Here is a 23,936-nt window from a genome sequence, read left to right on the forward strand (position 1 = left end):
GGTGTGATGGAGGGTGTGATGGAGGGTGTGATGGAGGGTGTGATGGAGGGTGTGATGGAGGGTGTGATGGAGGGTGTGATGGATGGGCTGTGGCTTTTTAAGGAACCAAGAGGAAGTGCGTGTGACTTGAGAACCTCCTCAGAGGTTTCTTAAAGCACGGTTGGCAGCAAGCAGGTGCAGCTTGAGTTTAGAGTAAGTGACATGAGATACTTTAGGTTTTTGTTGTTTGTTCGACTTTTCTTTTGTTTTTGTTTTGTTTTGATTTTGAGATGGCCTCTTTCTGCACAGCCCTGGCTGTCCCGGAACTCACTACATAGACCACGCTGGCCTTGAACTTGAAGGTCCCTATGCCTTTGCCTCCCAAGTACTGCAGTTAAGGGCATGCGTCATGACACCCAGACTGTGAAACCCAGACTGTTTAACTTTCCCGCTGAGAACTGTGGGCTTCCCTCAGCAGGCATGAGGGAAGTGTTCAGTTATTTTCATGTCATGCGAGCTGAGCATACGGTCTGTCCCTCCACACATAGGCACATAGGGATGGCTTCCTCTGCTTTAAGGCCTCATGGGGTGGCCGTGAGGATGCAGGGCGTGTTCCCAGCTCCTTCCCCATCAAGTAGGGTGCTTCTCATACAGAGTCCATGGAGGCAGGGCCCAGCAGTCTCTGTACTTTAACCAGCGTGTGGCTGTACACACTTGGGCTACCACGGTCCATCCCCGCAGAGAAGGCATGTTGATAGCGTCCTGGTGGATGTTTCTCCTGCCGCTGGAGTCAGAAAGTCAGGACTCAGACCTTAGCACTTCTTATTTGTAGCAGGTGGTTTTCCTCAGTTTACTCAATCCTCGGAGGGACTGCCAGGTTTTTCTGGTCTTTACCCTGGTGCTTGCCACCGCCAGAAAACACAGTCTTTGTACATGCTGGGCAAGAGCACCATGGGGTTATGTCCCAGCCCCTTGCAGTTAGTCTGGCATCCGATGAAAGGAAATATATTTGGCTGCTGTTGAGAAATAGCTTTTCTCTCTACAGAGCCTCACCTGCTGTAAGGATGAATAAGAATTCCAGCTCTGCCATAGGTAGAAGAGAGGAGTCTCCACAGACTTCCTCCTCCCTCCTCTCTGCGCTCTATCCCGCCTCCATCCTTTCTGCTTACATGTGGAAGCATTCTCTTCCTTCCTTCTCCCCCCTCCTCCCCTCCTCCTTCTCCCCCCTGCTCCCCTCCACCTTCCTTCCTCCTCCTCTCCCTTCTCCCTCCCCTTCTTCCCTCCTTCTTCCTCTCTCCTCTCCTTCTTTCCTTCTTCCCTCCTTCTTCCCTTCCTTCCCTCTTCTCCTTCCTTCTTTCCTTCCTTCCTCCCTCCCCCTCCCTTCCTCCCTCCTTGCCCATTTCCTTTCTCACCCCTTCCTTCCTTTCCCCTTCTCTTTCTCCCTTATATATTGTTCGCTGCGGATAATGGTTGAGTCAGGAGTAAACGTGTTCTTTGGCTTCTGTGAAATCATATGGTCCCTGTAGCTGGGAAGAGGAGAGGGTCTGGCCGGAACCTTCTGCTCCACTCCTTCCCCTGACAGTGTCCTGTGTCCCAGTGCAGTCACCGTGCTCTCCTTTTCTGTGACTGTTGCCAGGACGACAGCTCAGGAGCCGAGCCTCCCGGCCTTTACCACCTTTACCTCCTGCACCCAGCCTTCCCCTCTATCCTCCTGGACCTGAGCAACACCACTGGCATAGTGACAGCTTCGGAGGGTGAGTCCCTGTGACACAAGAGTGTCCTGGCTGAGTGATACCTTTGCTCAGCAAGGGAAGGATAAAGGCATTTCAGGAGGCAGTAGTGTCATTTCCTGTGGTGTCCCCGGAACCAAGGCATTGCTGGGGTGCTTTCTCGGAGTTCTGGGGTGGGAATACATACTCTGTGGATGTGCTGAGAGCTGAGGGGAAGTCTACCCTCATTCCAGGAGGACTCCGCTGTGTGCCAGGTGCCTGTAGGGGTTTAGGATTGGCAGTTAACTGTATGGACTATAATGGAGAAATGTTACTTCTAGGGAATTGATTTAGCTATTACTTCTGTGAATATTAAACACGTTGTATCAAAATTGGAGTCAACAGAAGAACCAAGCAGAGGAGAATTATTGCCCATAACCTGACCACTCTGAACATTTGGGGAGTATTCTTCTTTATGTGCATCTGTCTAAGTAAGCTTTTAAAGCAGACTAGAAAGCATATTCTAGAAATATTCCATTCGGGAAGCCACGGCCCTGGAAACTGAACCACTACTGTCTGCTAGTCTCAGCTGGGCAAGGAGGGAGACCAGTCTAGCCACAGCTCCCTGCTGTCTTTCTCTTCCAGCTGGGGAGGGGACAGTTAGACAGGTCTCATATAGACCATGCTAACCTCAAACTGGCTCTGTAGCTGAGGATGGCCTTGAACCCTCGACCCTCCTCCCTTTACCTCCCACGTGCTTGATTGCAGGTGTGCACCCTTACACCAGACTCCCTCGTGCCTTTCCACACTGTTGCCTCTCATTGACTAGCTCCTTATTAGTTCTTTGCCTTGAAGTGAAGCAGTACCGACTGTCCTCTATGCTCTGAGCTTCATGGGACAGAAAAGCTGATTTGGAATGTGCAGGCTGTCAACTGGTTAGGGAGTGGGTGGGTGTCAGCTTGCAAAAACCATGTAAGAGATATAAATAAGCTGGTTTGCATCTTCTGCATAAAGCATGGTAAATAAGAATCCCACGGGCTGGGGATGTAGCACATTTGGCGGAGTGCTTGCCTATAGCACACAAGAGTCCCGGGGTTTGATCCCAGCACTGGGGAGGTAGAGGCAGAACTAAAGGTTTCCTCTTGGCTACAGAGCCAGTTCAAGGCTGCTTTCCAAGCTAGGACAATACTGGTCATCTATGTGTCCTCCAGAGGAAGACACCACAGTTACCCAAAACCCCGGCCCGGGCAGAGGAGGAGAGAAGAGTGACTACAGAGGAAGAGGCAGAGTGAGCCGAAGCAATGGGTTGGAGGAACGCTGGCTGAGTTTGAAGCTCACAGTAACAGCGTGTTAAGGGGAGGTGCCAGTAAGCCTGAATAAAGTGGATAAAGCTCTGTTTGGAAAAAGGAAAGGACCCTATGTCCCTTTCAGACAAGCACTGCTAATTCCTAAAGACAAGGCGGGTAGTTGAGTGTAGGTCCTTGTGCCTGTCATATAAATGCATGCGATGATGACCTGCGCTGCTGGACAGAACCACTCCTCTCTTGCTAACTGCTTCTTGTCTTTGTCCTTCCTCAGTTGGAATCAACGACATCTGGAAAGATGCCTTTTATGTCACCAGGACAACAGGGATGAGCCCTGAAGGACACCCTACCTCTCTGGTGGTCAGCAAGCTTAGCCTGCGCTGGGCACTCATGGAAGGCCAGATGGTCCAGCTGAAGGAGACCACCCCTAAAATTGGCCGTGGGGAACTGCGAAGATTCCTATCAAGGATAAAGTTTGTTGATTCTCCCTACCAGGTAACTAGCTTTTACTTTTTACCTAAAAATAAAATTCTTTTTTTAAATCACATCTATGTGTAAGGCTCACACATATCCTGACACATGTTTAGTGATTGGTAGACAGTTATAGAAATTAGTTTTCTTCTGTGTGGGATGTTTAGGTATTTAGAAATGTGGCATTGTGTTTGTTTTTTAACCATCCCAATGACTGGACAGGGTGGATCTTCCTGGCATTTACTGCATAGGGTACCAATGATGTTCATGTCCATGCAACTTTGGTTTAGAAAACCAATGTACTACACAGTTACCTTGCTGAGAACACCAGCTCTTTCCCTTAAAACATATCTGGGACAAGTTCAAAGTTGAAGAGCTAATAATCATTGAGAAGGACCAATGGGGCTCACAAACTGTTGGAACTAAACCACAGGACCGGGAAAGGAAGAAACATTGCCATGTTTAGATTTCCCATTGCTTTGAAAATCCCATTTAAAGAGGGTAATAATGGCCACTTCCCTACAGATCTAGTGCAACGGAATTCTTCGGATTCAGAAGAACTCTACGGACTGGCTCCTGTCTCTTCTGTGTCAGTTCTCTCGAGAGAGGATGACTTCGGAGCTGTGCAGCACTTGGGATCACTGTGCTGTGGCAGCCTATTGAAGCTGAGATCTGTAGCTTAGCTGGGGAATCTCATGACCTTCCCGTCCCCGCGCTAACCCCTTCTCCCGAGAACTCTGTGTGGATACTTTGGAAATGTGAATCTTATAGCTGTTGGATTTTTTTTTTTTTTGTACCTTTAATTTATAAACCCTTGCAGGGAAATCCAGTGGCCTACAAGCAGGATATATGTTGTTTTGCCTTAGGCCCTGGGTGTGTCTCTGTGTATGTGTGTGTGTGTCTCTATGTGTGTGTGTCCAGTGTTGTAACAATTATTCTTGATATATGCCCCAAGCTTCAGGGATTCCATTTCCTGTCCTGGTGAAGTTCATCTGGCTTGGCCATCTTGATGCGACTGGATGGCCTTTCTGGTCCTGAGGGTCACGTGACACTGTTTTCCCTCTGCCTATACTGTGGTTCCTTTCCAACTCCAGACAGCAGTGAGGAACACTGGAGGTTGTGCTGGGGGCTAGTTGTCCAGTGTGCTCATCTGCCTGTCTCCTAGACTCTCCACCTGCGGAGTGCTCATGAGGACATGCTTCTGTCACAGAGGGAGAAGGGGACAGACTTTCCCAGACGCCTCTGACCAGGTCCTTGTGTCAAGCCCTTTGAGCTTTGATGGCTCTGCAGCTATGATCTTTGATTCTGCAGCAATGGCAGAGGGTTTGCATGCACACTGTCCTCAGTCCCACAGCCTTGGCCTGACGCAGCTCTGCCCTCCTGCTCTGAGTCTTTCTTCTCTGGGGCATCTCCATCTCTTTCCGCTTCCTCTTTTATTCAGGGATCTGTTTCTGGACTTTTGCTTCTTGGGTCCGGTATGCAACCACTCTCCCTTCCCTGTAGAGCTTTGAAAGCATATCTGAGAAAGTTCTCATGTAAATACTGTAACTTTTTATAACGACCAAGTTCTTTAGAATTATTACCATCCTTTTCTGCCCCCTTCTATGTAAATGTGTGACCTCTTTAAAACTCTTTCAAATGTCTATGTCATTATCTGGTATGCTGTCTGTTCTCATGGTGGCCAATGAAAACACACTTCTCTTGAGGGAAAACCAGATTCTTTTCTCACTTGGGCATGTGTGTCTTTTTAGCTTCTGTTAATAAATCCCAGGAAACTAGATTCTAGGTTTAAGGGGCTAACTATGAGTTGCCCACAAAAGGTGTTATGGGTAACAGAGGTTGGTCCTTGGGCCATCCAGCGGATTGGCCTCACCAGACTTGCTGGTACGTCTGCCATAAAGAGCAGAAAAGCATATTTGGAAGTCATATGGGACCAGGTTGACTTTGAGGAGGGGGAAACAATGAATAGGATCCTTTAGAGTCTGGAGAGGATTCTAGGTTATTTCTAGTAAGTTGAATTTCTGCCAGTAAAAGGGCTTAGAATATAGTTTGGATTGTGGACTAGTTTTCAGTGGACTAACACGTGAGATGGGTGGGGGGGTCCTATGGCCTGCTTGAGCCCTTGAAGGCACAGTGTTCTCTGCAGTGTCGTTCTCGGAGAAGCCAGCCCGTGCAGGAAGGGGGAAGATACAACGATGCTCAGTGGAGCCATGCCTGGGTGGCGGTGCCTGGGCTGGAGACTGGTTATGCTGGTTGAGTCTTAGCCGAGAGGAAACTCCCCAGACAGTATCACTGAATTCTCGGTGTTTTGGTAAATAACATCCTAACTTCTCCTTCCTGAAAGTGTGAATCGCTTCCTTGCTGAATGCCATGCAAACTCTAGGCTTACTTCCTGTTGCAGCTGGTACAGAAAGGTAGCTGAGGGTTGAGACGGCTTCATCTGGCCTCCTCTCAGCCCTCCTCCTTGTAGGCAACAGCTCACCCAGATATTCATAATAGGAAGTGTTCACTGTGGGCGGCCACAGAGCCAGCCTGAGCACACCTCAGTCGTGCTGTCTGCAGGGCAAGGGTCTCCCCTTCCTCTCAGCCTCTCCCTTCCTTCCTTCCCTCTGCCCTGCACAGCATCCTCACAGGCCCCCAAACATGTGGTGCGGTGATACCGACTAACCCCGAGAATGTGAATTGCTGTCCACGTTACCTGCATTGAGGAGGAGCCCGGGGTTTGTTGCCAGGAAGTATGGTTTAAAATGTGAAGTGCTACAGAACAAATAAATGCTGTGTACAGGAATATGCATGTGTGTCTTTTCTCATTCGTCCTGCTAACCAGGACGGCTCACTTCCCTTATAGAATAAAGACGGGTAGACAGCTGGCATCCTCTGTGGAGGGAAACAGTGGGATCATTTTCTAAGATGAGGGAGCAAATGGATATCCAGAGGGGAACATCTGCCCCAGTCTCATCCGTGGTAGAAACCCCTGTATGAGTCTCCTCTGGGAACTCGGGAGGCCATTTCTAGAAGGAAGCCTGATGCCCTATGCTATAGAATCCTCCACGTATCATACCTTCCATGGCTTCTAGGGCCATATTTAATAATGTTTTCATTTAGAAAATTCTGTCATCGTATGTGCCATGTTTCCTTCCACTGAAGGATCCAGGAATCAACTCCAGGCTGTCAGGCATGTGCAGCAGGCACTTAACCACTGAGCCATTTAACCAGCCTTTTTTTTTTTTTTTTTTAAGTTCTTGTGAGATTTATTTTATGTGTATGGGTGGTTTGCCTGTCTGTATGTCTGGCTGTACGTGCATTCGTGTGCTTGTGGAGGCCAGAAGAGGGCATTAGATCCTCTGCAGTTGGAGTTACAGTGGCTAGCCACCATGAGTGGAATGTTCTGGAAGAACAGCCAGTGCTCTGAACCACTAAGGCTTCTTTCCAACTCTGTAGCCAGCCCATTTAATCATGCTTTACTGCCTACTGTGAGCGTTCAAGACACTTGCAAGTGTAGGATGCCCTCAACAGTGTCTCCATCTTCCTGTGTGTGACTTCCAGAAGAATCCTAGTACCTCACAGATAAGCCGCTGTCAAAGTGCTTAGCTGCGCTTCTCCAACTTCCAGACAGCTGGGCGCGCTTTACCAGACTCTTAAAGGTGGGAACTGTTTTACACCTGCCCTTTTTATCCGCAGTGTGTAGTCTAGAACCTGACTTAAGCAGGAGAGGAGGTGGTTCTGGAGAGGTAAGATGGGAGATGGATAGGGTGAAGCGGTGCCAAGGGGAAGGAGGCAGAGCAATGCCCTCTGGGTAGTGGCGGTGCACGCCTTTAAATCCCGGCACTTGGGAGGCATGGGGAGGTTCTCTTACTGGTTCCTAAAAATAAGGCTCAGGAGACAATTTGCTTAAGCAGATGTTGATAGTGAGCGACACCTATGGTAGGACTTAGCCTGCTTCCCAGACCCTCTTAACTCCTAATGCTGCACTTCTACAGATGACTCGGCCACTTCCTTTAGCTCCTGGCTGATCCCTTGTTGAAATTCCTTGTCCTGTAGCGCCGAGTAGAGGTCAATAGCTTCAGAGACAGAGCGGACGGGATGGCTGGGGTACTGATGGCAGCTGGACAAAGGTTCCCCCGCGTGGGCTGCGCACGCCAGTGGAGGAGGAAGGAGACAGCGGTGGTGCTGCACCAGGCAGCTGGGGTTGGTGTTAAAGCTCTTGCTGTGCCTGCACTTGAACTCCAGCACCATCCTCGTGTAGGTGTTGAAGGTGGTGACCGCTGACGCCATGCAGCAGGTGAAGGAAACCCAAGCCGTGCTAGGGACAAACACAAAGGAGGGCCAGTAAGAATCTGACTCTGGAAAGAGAAGCAGCGTGCGTTCTGCCACAGGCGAGGCGCTGTCTTTATGGGGATATGAGGACCTGAGTCTATTGCCTTCTGCCATGCTGCTGTGAAGGACGGGGATCAGAGGACTTCATCGGCCTTAGTTTTGTACTCAAAGAGAAAACAGGTCGTCTACTGCACTGAATTCCACCACTCGCCACCAACCGCCATGCTTTGATACTTCCTTGTGTGATGTGTTTATTTACCCCATAAAATCTCCCAGCCCCCCTAGACTTCAGGCTCTCATCTGTGTGGTGGGCAGGCTGACACGCCCCCCCCCTTTTTTCCCCCTTTATGCCCTTTGCCAAAGAGATTCCTTCACTCTGATCCTGGAGTAACCTTCCCTCTACTGCCCAACGTTGTTTGAACTTAACTGTTCCCAAGTTGAGCCTTTTGAATCATTCACAAAAATGTTTTGCTACCGCTCTGAAGGCATCACCTTTTGCTCTAGTGGGGTTCAGCTATTACGAATGCTGTGGTCCTTGGCACAGGGTCATTTACAGTAGAAGCTGGGTGTGAATAGAAGCTGGGTGGGTCCCGGAAAGGAGAAAGCACGGAACAGTATCCCTAAAGACTTGGGAAGCTAAACCCCTAAATCTCCCTGCCACCTCGGAAAGCCCCGGAAACAGGTGGTTTTGTGAGGTTAGAACCTGCCTGGGGGCCAAAGGCAGGCCCAGGGCTGCCCTGCAGACTGTGATCCCTGACAGTGTTTGCCTTGCAGCCTGAGCCCCAGAGTCCTCTGCTTCTTTGTGTCTGTGTACTTGTGTATAGCCTCTTGGCTCTGTCCACCTTATCTGAGGCTATAATCCATAGGGATTATAGACATGTGTTCCTGTGTCTGCCTTCTACATGGGTCCTAGGGATTCGAACGCAGGTCCTCATGGTTCCATAGATGGTGCATGCCTTTAGTCACAGCACTTGAGAGGCAGAGGCAAGCAGATCTCTGTGAGTTCCAGGGCAGCCTGGTCTACGAAGCAAGTCCAGGACAGTAAGGGCTACATGGAGAAACCCTGACTGAAAAAGAGAGAGAGAGAGAGAGAGAGAGAGAGAGAGAGAGAGAGAGAGAGAGAGAGGCAAAAAGTAAAACCTGATTGGTTGTGGTTAGGGCAAATGGGGCTGGTGGACTGATTAGAGTCCTCAGTCACAAACACATTGCCTGTGGTACATGCCTGTAATCCCAGCACTTGGGAAGCTGAAGCAGGAGAATCGAGTTCATGGCCAGCCTTGGCTACATAGTTGGGGGCTAACTTGGGCAACATGAGATATATCCCACACCCCACAAGAGAAATGTAAAATGACTGAGCCCTTTGTGTTTAAGGCTAGAGTATGGAAGGAAACAGTATTGTGTGAGGTGACCGGGGTTGTGGATTGAAGCTCTTACTGCGCAGGTACCCTGAACTTCAGCACTGACCTCGTGGTGACAACTGGCGCCATACGGTTCTATTTCTAGCAAGTTCAGTAGAATTTGAAACTCTGGAGTTAGGAAGGAGTTACTCTCGGAGTAAGGGTGCATATACTCGATGCCAGAGATTCCAGTTGAGGATCATCGACGGATCAGATGGCATTCAATCCAAATTTCAAGGTTATAAATATTGTCTGTATTTCTCTAATACTCTGAGTTATAAACTATAGAACATGTAGCATAGTTGTCACAAGCTACACAAGACCAGCCTTGCTTCTCAAGGACAGCACATAGATCAGACAAGAAGCAACTATTACAGCTGCTGAGCAGAAAAGCTGGACAGGTCACATCCTCAAAGCCAGAGAGAATGTTCTATGCACCCTCAGGCAGAGAGGAGGGAGGGAGGGAGAAGATGTCCCCCTGGTCCTGCTCTGCATTTGACTGATGGATGAGGACGACCTGGAGTTGGGCTGTGAATGTTCAAGGTATAAGGATTACTTACTAGAAGGCCCAGCCATAATTCCAAGAGTGTGGTCTCCAGTCCTCCGGACCTAAGTTGGCAGTTGCCTGGAAGACTTGTGAATACAGCATATGAGCCACCATCCCCAGAAGGCCTACGGAGGAACAAGAAAGCAGAGGCTTGTGTGGTATCTAGCTATTGGTACCAGGGTCAGTCTGCCCCGGGCGCCCATGGCTCCTTTGCCATCACATTTCCTGAGAGACTGTGGGAGGGGCATCGCCTCACATGTCTGTATTCACAACAGCCGAGAGCTGGGACAGAATCTGAGTTACTCTCATGGCTATTGTCCATTTTGAGTTCTTCCTACACATTGGCATTCAGTGTGTGTGTGTGTGTGTGTGTGTGTGTGTGTGTGATTTTATTTCACTTTAAATTTTAACCAACAGTGACTGTGCTGTGTGGTAAAGCTATATATTCTGGTTGGAAAGTAGAGCCAGCCAAAAGTTTTACACGTTGAGGAAGCTTGGGAATAGAGGAACCTAGATGCGAAAGCATGTGTGACGGACAGAACGTAGAGTCTCGCATGCTGCTTCAGGTTAAAGTGAAAGATGCCTGTGCAGTATATTCTGACGCCTCTCACTGAGTGATTGTATGCATGAGTGTGTGCGGGTGCCTGCCTGCGTATAGGCACAAGGGTCCTCAGCTTCTCCATCTTATTCCCTTGCTGAATTTACAGCTCACTACTTTTTGCCTAGGTTGGCTGGCTGGCAAGATTTAGCGATGTTTCTATCTGATACTTGCATGCCCAGAGCTCGGGTTGCAGGTGCAAGTGGACATACTCAGTTTTTATGTGGTGCCAGAGAGTCTAACTCAGGCCCCCAACTTGAGCAACAAGAGCTCTGATCCACTGAGCCACCTTCCCAGATCCTACCCCCAGCTTTTCTTCTTGCTTCCTAGTCCTTTCCTCCTCTCAGGGACAAAGATCCAAGCCTTGAAGGTGGCATGTCACACTGACCTCTGTGAACCAAGTCATGGCACTCTACACCTCTAATCCCAGCTGTTGGAAGCTGGAGGCCACCCAGTTTTACATGAATTATAGTCTAACCTAGCCTACATAGGAAGGCCCTGGGCCCCGTCTCACACAATGAGCAAACCAAGCAAAACCTCCGAAGGAACCCGGAGAGGAGGCACACTCTGCCGAGGCACGGTCACTCACCTGACAGGACCAAGGAGACGGCTGCAAACGCGCTTAGCTTGAGCCCACAGCCAGGGTTCGTGGTGAGCAGCAGATCTGTCAGTAGCAGGAGGAAGCTGATGAATTGAAGTCCGATATAGGCAGTCTGGGCTCCCAGTGACAGCCAGAAGACCTCTGCGAGGAGCCAGGAAAAGAAACCCCACCCAGATGGTGAGCAACCACTGTGGACACACACGCACATGCCCACTAGAAGTCAGAGACCGGGAGGAACAGGGAGAGACAAAACTGAAAGAAGCACCCAGTGTCCTGCAGGAATCTGTGTATTGCCGTGCACACGCGCATGTACACACACACACACACACACACACACACACACACGTGATGGGCTGCGCACACTGCTAAGCTTCCCTGTGAAATAGAGTCCTCCATTTTCACAAGCCCTGTGCTAATCATCATTCTTGTCTTTCTCTTTAATTTGGGCATATGTCTTTATTTTCTAGACCGCTCTCTTCTTTCAGTAAGGAAAAACTTGGATGAGGCGGGAAGAGAGCGACGCCTCAAGGCTAGCCCAGCTACGGAGACCCTATCTCAAGGAAACACAACTAAAGCCAACCATCCCCTCCCCCAACAATAAGAACATAGGGAGGAAAGGGGGTGCCTTCTGATTTGTGAGCTACATTCGTACAAGTGCGAGTCAGCTTCAGGAGGAATTCCCGTCAGCCCGTGAGGCTCTGAGTTAAAGAATGGAGATCACAGTACAGTATAGATCCAGAGAGGCCCAGGTCTGTCTGCAGTCACGAACACGTACTTGCCACGGGCCCCCAAGGGAGGTGGAGGAGAGAAGCCTTCTCCATTAACCACTCCCCTCCAAATCGGAGAGTGGGGTGACATGAGCCTTGCAACGTGGCAAATTCCAGTAGTCCTTTCTCACCTCTCTGGGCTGGTGGTGTGAGTTCAATGAAACGTCTGCACTTCTCCCCTGAAACACAGAAGGGTCAGCGATACAAGGCGTGTCCTGGAACCGTGCGGTGGAGAAGCAAAAGCACTGATGAATGAGGCATCTGTACTGGCTAATTTTGTGTCAACTTGACACAGCTGGAGTTATCACAGAGAAAGGAGCTTCAGTTGGGGAAATGCCTCCATGAGATCCAGTTGCAGGGTATTTTCTCAACTAGTGACAAAGGGGGGGGCCCTTGTGGGTGGGGCCATCTCTGGGCTGGTAGTCTTGGGTTCTATAAGATAGCAGGCTGAGCAAGCCAGAGGAAGCAAGCCAGTAAAGAACATCCCTCCATGGCTTCTGCATCAGCTCCTGCTTTCTGACCTGCTCGAGTTCCAGTCCTGTATCCTTTGGTGACCAATAGCAGTATGGACATGTAAACCTAATAAACCCTTTCCTCCCCAACTTGCTTCTTGGTCATGATGTTTGTGCAGGAATAGAAACCCTGACTAAGACAGCATCCAAGACTCGCTTTCTGGCCTTCATCTCTGAATGTGAAGGGGATGCATCTTCCTAGGTCAGAGCTCTAATTCCCTGTCTTGATGTTAACAAGTCCTTTTGCTGCTGGACCAAAGCTATTTGTGGAATTGTGACTGGGATAGTGCCAGGTACCACAAGGCTACAGGTGATACACATCTGCGCTCTCCTCTCTCTCTCTCTCTCTCTCTCTCTCTCTCTCTCTCTCTCTCTCTCTCTCCCTTTCTCACACCCCACCCATTTTTATTTCTCTCCCATGTTTTCCCCCTTAGCCCACTTGGAAATTTTAATACCACGTTGAACATAATCTCAGGGTTTAGAACTTTTCCCAGCCCCCAGTGTGACTTTTAAATATTCTGAATGGGGGGGGGGAGGAGGCAGATATAGGTGTCATTCTTTCTGATCTAAGGCATACACACTGACTGGTGTGAATTGAACAGTGTTTTTTCAGTAAGTGACAAGAAACTCGGAAAGACCTGTCTGTAGTTCCTCCAGGGCATCCTAAAATCTGTCTGTCTGTTTCTTATGACTGTGTTAAAAGGGACCACAGGGAAGAGGTAATAGAAAGAGTCTGGGCGTGAGACCCAGGGGGGTTTGGGAAAACAGACGCCTTCCCATTGCTGCTCCAACTCTTCTCAGTCTAATGGGGTTTCTTTGTTTGCATAAGACGCCAAGATTGCCTGCCTTAGTCTGGGATGGTGTCCCACATCAGAACTCAAGAAGCCAAAGCGGGAGGATTGTGGCAACTTCTAGGTCAGGCAGGTCTGTGTAGTGAGTTCTAGGATGGCCTGGGCTACCATTTGAGGTAATGTCTCAATAACCCTTTTTCTCTTTAAAGGCAGGTGACAATGCATGCTTGCCAAGCCTGGCTACTTGTATTTGATTCCCTGGCCCCACATGCTGAAAGGGAGAATGGATTCCTGAACACTCTCCTCCGACCTCCACATGCATGTGCGTACCCTCGTTCCCCGTACATACCCACACACGATACAAAGAAAAATGTAATTGAGAAGACAGGTCAGGACGTGCAGCTGGTGTGAGGGAATTACCTGGCTCTTCCACGGTTTCCTCACAGGATAGCCACATGCCACTGCGGAAGGCAAGGAAGGAGAACCGGTCATCCCCAGTCTCCCAGGTGTATTGTACCACCTCCTGGGCTGATGTGTTGGTGATGCCCCCATCCAAGGACATCGGCATGTCAAAGCACTTGGCTGCCAGACTTTGCCCGCACAGGGGCTTGGGCACCTTCTGTGTGCCCACAAACCACTCGCTGCTGAGCAAGGATGCTGTGGAGAGGCCGAGTGATAACATGTTGAGGACGGCAGAAATGAAGGTCCGCTGGTCAGAGGAACCCTTCTGGAACTCCATCTGCAACACACAAGCAGGAGGGGAGGACACAGATCTGAGGAGTACGCTCCCTGGACCCCACTCACTCCTCTTCAACAGGGATGGGCAAAGCCTGCCACTTGAGCGCTTTCTCCAGGAGCCCCTGTGGAAGCCATGCTTCTACGTGGCCAGGAGCAAGTGCTGTAGTGATGATCCTCATCCAACTGGGACCTCGTGTCGCTCCTGCAGAGCAGCAGTGATTTTCATAGGCAGAGCGATGGCTGGATAGACACTGGACAGGTTTACAGAGGGATGAAGATGACACCAGACAGGAGACATTCTGATGGGGGACTCAAGTCAGAGCGAGTTGGGTGTGAGCAGGGAAGGATTTTACCTATCTACTTACGAGGCAGGAGAGTTCCGCGTTTGCCTGGCTTCCGGCTGGCAAGCCCTAGGGAATGTGTGCAGGTGTGCTTGGGTGCAAGACCTTTTCGGGACCCCACTGAGGGTATGGGTCTTCAGGCAAAGGCAGCAAGGAAACAAGGGCGGCTCATTGCAAATGCTCTGAGCTGTCAGCCTCCTTTTGTGTAATTTTTTAATAATGATTTGTTCATGTATATAAAGTAGTGGGTTTTATGGTACTATTTTTATACATGTCACTATATTTTGCTTATATTTGCTCCCAAGCCCCTTCTGTTATTCAGATTCCTTCTTCTTTCCATTCATTTTCCCATAGTCCCCTTCTGCTTTTGTATCCTATAGACAAATATATTTATTCATATTTATATATATGTATTTATTCATATTTATATATATGTATTTATTCATATATATATATATATATATATATATATATATATATATATATATATATATATATATATGAATTGCTTAGTATACGTGAAGCCCTGGGTTTGATCCCCAACACTATATAAATCAAGTGAGGGGGTGCAAACCTGTGGTCCCAGTGCTTGAGAAGGAGGGGCAGGAAGGTCATTCCTAGCTACTTTGAAGCCAGCCTGGGGGTACATCAGATCCTGTCTCAAAAACAAAGACCAATGTTAACCGTATCAACTTCATTATGGCTATGTGATTTGAACTGAATTTGATGTAGAAAAATGACCATGGTCAGTTCCGAGCATCGTAAGGTTCTTTAACCGCTGGGGAGCAGAAAGGAAGCTTGCGCTTAGCTTCCAGATGGTTCTTAAAGCAGACCATCTTGAGCTTCTGTAGGATCACTCCTATCAGAATTAATCAGTCCCAAATCTGCTTAGCTTGAGGATGTAAATAACGACACAGACCCAACAATCCCTGTGCACCCCAGCTTAGCAGAATCGACATGTAACAGCTTATGAGGACGGCCCTCTGTTCTTCAGACTCTCCAGGGATGGACGCACGGACCACCACACACAGTGCAAACATTGACAGTGACCATGTATACAAATATCTGAACTATATAGTGAAAGAATAAATGGCTTCTGGGAATTAATTTGCTAATGTGACTTAAAAGAAAAAAAAAAAAAAAGAAAGCATTCAACACATTAATGCCACCAAGAAACATCAGCCTTCGTAAGACTCATGGTGACCTTGACTTAGGACAAATTAGTGGATGGATCAACCACCCCATCCAGGAGCAGGCAGGAGCATGGCTTGCCAGGATCTACTGTCACTTGCTCTGACACATGCTCTTCTTTGTAGTCTCCAAAACTATTGGCTTCCACCCTTGTTCCAGCACAGTGACCTGCCTGCCCTTGCTGAGTATTCTATTTATTTTTATAAAGTAGCAGTCAACATAGTCATGGTGGCATTTCCCCTTTGCCCTTACTCTTTGTCCCCATCTCACTGCCCGCTGCCACCAACCCCTTACTCGACCACCCCCTTCCATTCTATTACCCACTCCCTCCTTACAGTTAGAGCTTTCCTCTTCACCATCCCCTTTATGGGCCATGAAACTAACTCTCTCTCTCTGTCTCTCTCTGTCTCTCTGTCTCTCTGTCTCTCTGTCTCTGTCTCTGTCTCTGTCTCTGTCTCTCTCTCTCTCTCTCTGTATATATATACAAAATAAAAATCTAGCTAGTATCTGCACAGGAGAGAAAACAGGGTTTTTTTTTTCTCTTCTGGGTTTGACTTATTTCACAATATATATTTCCACTTCCATGTATTTTCCTGCAAATTTCATGATTTAATTTCCCCTCACAGATGAATACAGTTCCATTAGGTATGTACGGCAGATTTTCCTTACTCATCTATGGTAGCCATGGAGGCTGGTTCAGTATCTTAGCTCCTGTGAAAACTGTGGCATCAGGCATGATGATGTATGAGCATTTTTGTGGTGGGTATCTTTTCTCATTATCTGATACCCATGGCTTGAACAGGAAAAGACCTTGTAGGTAAAACATCTTCTCTCATCACTCTATAAAAAGGGCCAAACCCGAGGATCTCTGCAATCCCAAATCTCCACCCGAGGCGATTCTAATAGTGGCGTTCAGCCTTAATTGGTTTGGAACGTCATCTACGATCATACCTTACCAGATCAGCTTTGTCATTAATTCATCCCAAGTCACGCATTTACCTCTGCTCCACCAGGTTATGCAGAAACAAAGAATATTGAAGCTTACCTCAGGGATGTATACCTTTAGTCTCAACCAAGACTCCAAGCAAATAATCAAAGAGATGATTTGAGAAGTAAAGCATGTACAACTCGAAACGACTCAAAGAGGATCTCTCCAGAAAGAACACCCACCGAGGATAGGTGTCACACTCTCTTCCGTCCCCACTTGTCACTCTCTCTTCTGTCCCCACTTGTCAGAGACAGGATCTCAAGTAGTTTGTGACCTCGGTCTGACTGTACGGCTCTGTGCCTTGAAGATGAGCTTGCATCCTCTTGCCCTACCTCTCACGTGCTAGAACTCCATGCGTGTGCCGCCATGTCCAGGATTGTGAATGCCAGGCAAGCACCCTACTGAGCTTCCTCGACTCTAGGTTGACAGTTAAACGGACATCTCATTCCCGAGACTTTTCAACAATTAATATTCCCCCAGGTAGCATCTTTCACCACATGACTTTTCTCTATAGTCGATACCTCAATTTGAAGAACAAATCTCATTTCTCAAGTTTTCTTAACGCGGCTTGAGAGGGACAGAGCCTAAGAAGAGCTCTTCCTTTGCAAATGCTGACAGATCCCTTCCCAAGGTGACCCTCTACTCTCTCGAAGGAAGAGACAGAGCAGAAGTGCTATAGGTGGCTCAGTAGCATCTATGCTCACATCAGTGTATATTAACAGAGAAACATGGCATTAGTGCATGATAACAAGGACAGCCAGTTGATGCGGTGTATATCTTTCAAAGAGCCAGGCGCTAAGGTTTCTCCTGTGAAATCAAAAGGGGAAGCTGGTTACCTTGGCCATGGTCTTCGTCTTGTAGCCTGTCTGGAAGGTCGGACGGATTCCGTCTGTACAAGTCTCTTTGGTATCAAGAGAGAAGGCTGAGCTCCCTCCCTCCTCCCTTGCCTTCCTGCCCCTCCCCTTCTTCGTGTAGTTTGAGGAATGCCTCTTGATTAAATGCTGCTATGCCATGAACGAGGACATTTAATAACTGACAGGGTAATCACAGCCCAGCTGTTCTTGGAGATTATGCCAGAGGCCAGAGCAGCACAGATCTACATTTGCAGAGGGGACAACCTGTAAAAAAACAAAGGGGGATTGATGTCCCCTCTACCTCTTGTTCCCTACTAAGGGGCATGGCTGGCCGGAGCTTGACTTCTACGGCAATACACAAAAAATGTGGATCCACTGTAACTTCTCAGGGTCTCGCAGGAAGCAGCTTTAGGCTCTGCAGTGTCGAAGCTTCAGGAGACACAGGTTACTGGCTTGTTCAGTGTGTGATCTCCACTTCCAAGGCAGTTCATGAACAGCTGCATCTCTCCTCTCATGCTGAGTGTGTTGGGTGGGGAGGAGGATGAGGATGAGGAAGGGGTGGGAGAGAATAGGATGGAAGATCTGGGGGAAAGCCCATGGTCCGATGGCCCTATAATGACCACCATTTCTTTCCCAACTTTCAAGCAAGGGATGGGAATCTTTTTTTATTTTCTCCAAACAAGCTACAACAACAGCAATAGCAACAACAATGAATCCAACGACCTCTTGGCAGTCGCTAGAAGCCCAGAGCATTCTTTCTGTCCTCAGAATTGTAATATATACATATGTCAGCAGCTACTCTCTTCCTTCTACCCAGAATGTCTTCAGTTTGTTCTGACATGCCACCACTCTCGGCTCTCAAAGAGACAGGGTTTCTCTGGATAGCCCTGGCTGTCCTGGAAGTTGTAGATCAGGTTGGCCTCGAATTCAGGGACCCATCTTCTTCTGCCTCCTTCTGCATGCTGGGATTAAAGGCATGCACCACTGTCACCCAGCATTCAATTTTAGTGTAAAATGCCATTCATTGTTTGAAAATGGCATTCTCCTCTTTGTCTTTGCTACACTACGCTTCCCTGAAACTGCTTGTGTTCTTTTTCACAGTGCGTGTGTGTGTGTGTGTGTGTGTGTGTGCGCGCGCACGTGTGCATGCACGCACGCGTGTCTGTATGCATGTGCGTGTAACAGGGGAGTGACACATGTGTGGAAGACGACCCTCCGAGTTGGTTCTCTTTTTCTATGGTGTGAGTTCCAGAAATCAAACTCAGGGTGTCAGGCTTCATGACAAATCCATTCACGAGCTCAGCCATCTCTCAGGCCCCCCCGGGATATCTTTTATGTGTCACCCAAGCACCCCTTTACTCATTGTGACACAACTCACTTTGCTTTGGGAGAAGGGGACAAAAATTTTGTGGTCCCATTTTGTTCTGGAATAGGCTTGCTTCCAGGATGCATGGTTCCCTCTTGCCGCTGGGTGGCGCTATACCCTCATATTTTCTTTCCTGCCCTTTCCTTCCCTACCAGCTAGTCCAATGTGGGTAGAGGCAGCTTCTCTCTGCAGAACTGTTCTTTCCTTCCGTTGGCTTTGGTCCCGATACAAATCTACATCATGTGTCAGCCTTATGGAATTCAGGACTGAGAATGAACGTTGGGGGTGTTCAACCACTCCCGGCAGGACATTTTGTAGGATTATTCCCTATAGTTCATTTTTGGTGGCCAGTTCCAGTTCTCAGTGACTCAAAAGATCCTCAAGTGCCTCCCACAGGAAACGCAACATTACGGTATCAGAAAATGCAGTTATCCAGCGTTTCCTGATGGAGTTTTGTGCACATGTTTCTCTCGTTAATTGCATCCCCATTCTCTCTCCACCCGAGAACAGTGACCAATTCTTTTCCCTTCTCGATGCTTCCACCCTTCAAATACTTGGAGCCACGTCTCATATCCCGCCTTGAGTCACCGCTTGGCACAACACCGTGTCTTTGGTTTTTATTGCCTCTGCTCATAAACCGCACCCCCAAAGCCTTAATTGCCTCAAGTTTGCCTTCTTCATGGAAAAGAGGATGGGCGTGGCAGGGTTGGATGAAGAGGCCCAGAGGTTTAGAATGAAGCTAATGAAACCCTACCTCCCCGGCCCCCTACTTAATTGAGCTACTTCCAAGGGCCTGTTGCCCAATCCAAACTTATAATTTTGTATTCTTTACCTTAAAGGGTTTCAAAATATTAGTTTAGGCCCCCACAGCAGCTCTGATCCACCCATTCCTACGGTGCTTGACTGGGTACTTGCTGGATATGACCAGTCTTAGTTTCCTCTCTCTGAGGTCCCTGGGCCCCAAAGTTCAATTTCCTTTTTTTTTTTTTTTTTTTTTTTTTTTTTTTTTTTTTTTTAAAGCAACTAAGTTTCTCTGCCTTGACACACACAAAAAAATCAGAACCCAGGACTCCATTCATTTCCTTTCATTGTAATTTGGGTTTGCTATTTCCCCAGACCCTTTCCTGTCCTCTCTTAGAACAGAAAAAGTAACTACTGGTCAATGTAACAAATTTAATTAAGCTTGTCTCTAAAGCTCGCAAGTCCATATGGAGACCAATAGCTCGCATCTCGACACAGTGTTTAAGCTTGCTGTGTTGGGACTGTCAGTGGGAAGTCACACTTCCATGGGGCTATTTAAGCTCCTCCGAATTCATGACTTCCCAGTGCTGAGGCCTGGGACTGACCTTCATTTGCTAAAGTTCTCAGTCAGCCATTTTTTTACTGGCTCTACGTAAAAAGAAATGATGGTCTTGGATGCCCATATTTGGAGGCAGAAGTTCAATTTACTGCGTGGTGGTGACCACACTGCAGACTAGAGGTGATTAAGAATGATGAATGAAAAGAAAAAAAAAAAAAAAGAATGATGAATGAGAGCTGGTGTGTTCACCTCTCCCCTGATACCTGAGCCTGGGGCTAAGGGATCTAGTAAATTTTGTCCCCCAAGCTATCCACCTAAGACATCATCTTTGCCCCGGCTCGAGTTTCTCTGTCCTCCCAGGGGTCAGAATTCTTGACCCATGGCCCCATTAAGTAAGTCCTTTCTGTTACTCAACGAGCAGAAAGCTGGAGTGGAATCTAAGTGCTTTGGCCTCCACTGACTGATGTGCAAACAGTTCTGTTCTCTGCACCTCCCGCGTTCTGACAGGCACACCTTCCACGGAGCTCATGTGCCTTCTGTCTTTGTGAGGCTCACGTGACTCAGTCAGTGCAGGTAGTAAGGCAGATTTTTTTTTTTTACAGATTGCCGACTCCAGCACTGTCTTCAAATGAAAGATGTTTGTAAGGCTAACAAGGCTCATGCACACATGTTGGGAAGCCTATGGGCAAAGACATGAACACAGAACATGTGTCCAAACAGCATCGAGTACATACCACTTTCCCCAGTTCTCATACAAAAGCAATTGGGAGCGGCAAAAAGACACCAGAGGGCTGAAAGTGTACCCGAGGCCCTTCTACACAGATGCAGAGTTTTCAGACAGATCTGCCAATACATTTCCTCCCACCTGTGGGAACATTCCTGCTTTTCCATGAGCAAAGGCACAGAAAATAGCAATGATCTCATTACCAGTATTATCTTTCGTCTGACTAGAGGACAAACAGATCACTCATAACAGTGACGGATCGGAAATGTGCTGTCCATTTCAAGAGGGGTGATTCCGTACAGACTTTCTGAACTTTAATTTCATATGGCGGGACATCCAACTCCTTCGTTTTTGAGACTGAGAAAGGTTTCCCAGAGGATGTGTATGGCCTTGCAAATACCCGCTCTGTGTTTAACTTGGGACCGCCTATTCTCAACTGTACCAGGCTTGTAAGTACCCACATAACCCCAAGTGCTCCTAAGGTGGGTCACAAATGCTGGCAATTCTCTCGTTTATGTTCGTTGGGAAGGGCCAAAGGAAAACATTTGGGACCTCCCTCCAGCCTTTCCCTTTCCGCTTTGTCATGGAATTGTTTGAAGGCTTTTGCCATGGCAGTCATTTCCAGGAGAGGAAGCCCCCACCCCCGCCCCCGCCTTTCTTCCATGCCCTAAGCCGCATTTGCACTTCCTGTGGGGCAATCCTTCACGTGCAAGTGACTGCTAGGACACTGGCTGCCCGCGTGTCTCAGGGACTGAGGGATTCAATGAGGAAGAGGGGTGCCAGGAATGCTGCTGTCCCTAGACAGTGCAAGGTCACCCTTCCCCACCCCAGCGTGCACTCCTTCGTTGCATATTTTCCTTCCCTTTCTCCGTTCATCTTCATTCTCTCCGTCTCAGTGCCTGAGCCAGAGGAGATTTCTCCATTCTTCCCCATGAGTAACCCTCCCGACGGTGTTTACTACGGCGCCCCAGTTGCATAGCAGCCAGCGTGGTTGCCATGGCGACGCACCAGGAGCGTGTTTTGAATTGTTTCGCAGGACCCTGCCCTTGCACAGCGAGTCTTTGGGACTTCTAGGACGGGTGTGGCAAGGAACCACTAGGTTTCTTCCTCTTTCTCTTCCTTGGGTGAGTCCTGCGTCCGGGCCCATCCATCAGGCAGGCGAGGACCCGCCCAGGGAAGAGAATGGATCCTGGGATAAATTCCTCACACCAGGCAGGACAAGTGTCCTGGTTGCTGTCAAATCCCAAATCAAGCATTTCCCTATTCCCCCGCAAAATGCAGTTCTCTAGGTCCTTTCTGATGGAGGGGTAAGGTAGGCCTGCCTCGTTTTTGTAGACAGGAGAGGTGAGCATATGAACCCCTTAACATATCTGAGGACTAGTGGTTACCTACCTGCTTCCCCAAGGGCTGACGGGGGAGGTGGGGAGTCCTCTACAGTTTTGTTCTGAAGATCTAAAGAGGTGGAAGGAAAGCGGAATCTAAGGAAAAAGCATCCCAGACTACCAGGCCAGGGGTTAGGCCCTTCGCTAGCTACCTGTGCCAAGGCCCGCGCACCCCACCAGGTATAGAGGCACCCCCATTGGACTGCTTGAATTCCATCTTTGACTTGCACCAGATCACAGATGTAGGCGTGGTAGAGTCCGCTTCAGTCCGGCAACCCTAGAAGGCTCACTGCTTTTGAAGGAATGTGCCCACACAGCAAAGGGCAGGCAGACACTTTTTAACAAAAGCCACAGTTTCGGGTCATGGGACGACCTCCACAATGAGGCAAGGGTTCAAGTGTTCTATGCTTTATATCTCTTGGCTTCATGTGAACAAACAGGCTTTCCCATAACCCTGTCCCCTCTAGAGAACCAATCCTGAAAGATAAATTTCAAGCTTTGACTGGCTTTTGCTATCATGTTCATATCTGTAAGGGCTCCACCAGTTGATGGTTGATGGTGTGTATGTTTGGGACTTCTCTTTGAACTTGGGGGAGCCGCCTGAGCCCACACTTCTGGCTCTTCAGAGCCTTGAGCTCTGTCCCAGTCTTACCAATGCCTCTTTCTTAGGCTAGCTTGGCTACACTTGTTCACTGCTCAATAACTATACATTACTCCCCTCTGTGTGTGTGTGTGTTCATGCCACTAGAGATGGGGCTCAAATAGTGAGATAAATAAAATTAATCAGTTTTTACAACATTTCCAAAAGCTGTGTACTTACCTCCTTGGTGAGACAAACATTTTGAGTCAGCTGACAGGAGTTGAATGGGTGTCTCAGCTTCTGCTCTGACAGGTCTTAGTTATGTGACTCAGGTGTTGAGGGAGAGGATGCACCAGGTCCCCTCTTGCCAGCAGAGGGGGTAAGGTGGTATGTGGGGAGTTGGGAGAGGATGAATGTCCCTCAGGCAGGACACCAGCTTGGGTAGGGATGGGTTACTATGACTTCATTCTGTGACATCATAGTAGCAGGCAGGGTTCTCTCCCCCGGATGCCCCGCCTACTCCTCTCCCAACCCTAGAGAGACCAGGGTGGGAGAAAGGCCCACACTCAGTAGCTCTCAGTCTCCTGAGCTCTTTCAATTGGTGCTTAATGTGTATAAAAAGATCTGGGGGGAGTTCATTCCAACACAAATCTGAAGGTTAGGGATGGCTTAGCATGTGGTGCCAACCAGATCACATTGGCTTGTGAGGCTTGCCCACTGCTGTCAAAGAGAATTACAGTTTCCAGCCACATAAGGCTTAACAATGTTCTAACACCTCCATTCCAAACAGTGAAATGAACAGACACAGCAATAACAATGAACTCTTACCCAGTGCTGGGTGAAAGCCGACATCCCCCCCCCCCACTCCCAGCAACCACTGGAAGAACACATTGTTCTAGTCTTAAAACTTAAATGCATTAAAATGAAATATAACAGCTAAGTTGCACCATCTACATCGAAAGGGCTCAAAAGCCTCATGTAAGTAGTTACTGTGTTGGACTTTTAAACTCTAGATGATTGATTTTTTTTTTTTTCAAATTTTCCAAAATATTTTAATGTTTCCGTCTGTGTGAATTTCGTATTAAAGCAAATGAACAAGATCATGGGGCTAGAGCAGATAAATCAATGCATTAAGAATTGACCTAAAACCACCATTCAAAGAAAACACATGGTGGGACTCATAGCTCTAACTGCATTAGTAGCAGAGGACCTCTTAGTCAGTGTCACCTTGGTATAGGGGACTTTGGGATAGCATTTGAAATGTAAATGAAGAAAACATCTAATTTNAAAAAAAGGCTGTGAATATAGGATCCACACTTCTACTATATCCAAGAAGTATACCTCAACATCAAGGCCAAACATTACCTCAGGGTAAATGTATAGAAGAAGACATTCCAAGAAAATACACCTAAAAAGCAGGCTGTTATACCTATTTAAATTTCAGAAAAAATACACTTCAAGACAAAATTTAGAAGAAAA

At 48.1% G+C, this 23,936-nt stretch overlaps 2 protein-coding genes across 4 annotated transcripts in view; one reads left to right on the forward strand and one right to left on the reverse strand.

The window, feature by feature from the left end:
• The window catches only part of Fam234b (family with sequence similarity 234 member B), a 42,923-nt gene extending 36,670 nt beyond the window's left edge, over nucleotides 1-6,253 (forward strand). Inside the window, exons 11-13 of the mRNA XM_021190041.1 lie at nucleotides 1,616-1,733; nucleotides 3,267-3,487; nucleotides 3,989-6,253. Of these exons, the coding sequence (XP_021045700.1) occupies nucleotides 1,616-1,733; nucleotides 3,267-3,487; nucleotides 3,989-3,994 (345 nt within the window). The 3' untranslated portion in view covers nucleotides 3,995-6,253. The remainder of the gene's footprint in view (nucleotides 1-1,615; nucleotides 1,734-3,266; nucleotides 3,488-3,988) is intronic.
• A 1,096-nt stretch (nucleotides 6,254-7,349) lies between these two features.
• On the reverse strand, nucleotides 7,350-22,901 carry Gsg1 (germ cell associated 1). Of its 3 annotated transcripts, XM_021191428.1 has the most exons (7): nucleotides 22,698-22,901; nucleotides 21,888-21,947; nucleotides 13,414-13,732; nucleotides 11,699-11,869; nucleotides 10,912-11,064; nucleotides 9,738-9,849; nucleotides 7,350-7,766 (listed from the first exon to the last, which is right to left on the reverse strand). In XM_021191428.1, exons 3-7 carry the CDS (start codon nucleotides 13,730-13,732, stop codon nucleotides 7,424-7,426), a joined length of 1,098 nt encoding a protein of 365 aa, XP_021047087.1. In that variant the 5' UTR covers nucleotides 21,888-21,947; nucleotides 22,698-22,901; the 3' UTR covers nucleotides 7,350-7,423. The 3 variants fall into 3 exon arrangements, with proteins under 3 accessions (XP_021047087.1, XP_021047088.1, XP_021047086.1); XM_021191429.1 differs by lacking the exon at nucleotides 21,888-21,947; XM_021191427.1 differs by lacking the exons at nucleotides 21,888-21,947; nucleotides 22,698-22,901 and adding an exon at nucleotides 17,088-17,206.
• Nucleotides 22,902-23,936: the final 1,035 nt, after the last annotated feature.

This window comes from Mus pahari, chromosome 2 (genome assembly GCF_900095145.1).
Source record: "Mus pahari chromosome 2, PAHARI_EIJ_v1.1, whole genome shotgun sequence".
In the NCBI taxonomy this organism is placed as follows: Eukaryota; Metazoa; Chordata; class Mammalia; order Rodentia; family Muridae; genus Mus; species Mus pahari.

Excerpts from the sequence above, each read along its gene's own strand:
- Gsg1 (XM_021191427.1), bottom strand. Across the intron at positions 9,850-10,911 it reads CGTCTCCTTGGTCCTGTCAG|GCCTTCTGGGGATGGTGGCT; the intron begins GTGAGTGACCGT and ends GTTCCTCCGTAG. Across the intron at positions 7,767-9,737 it reads AATTATGGCTGGGCCTTCTA|CACGGCTTGGGTTTCCTTCA; the intron begins GTAAGTAATCCT and ends GTTTGTCCCTAG.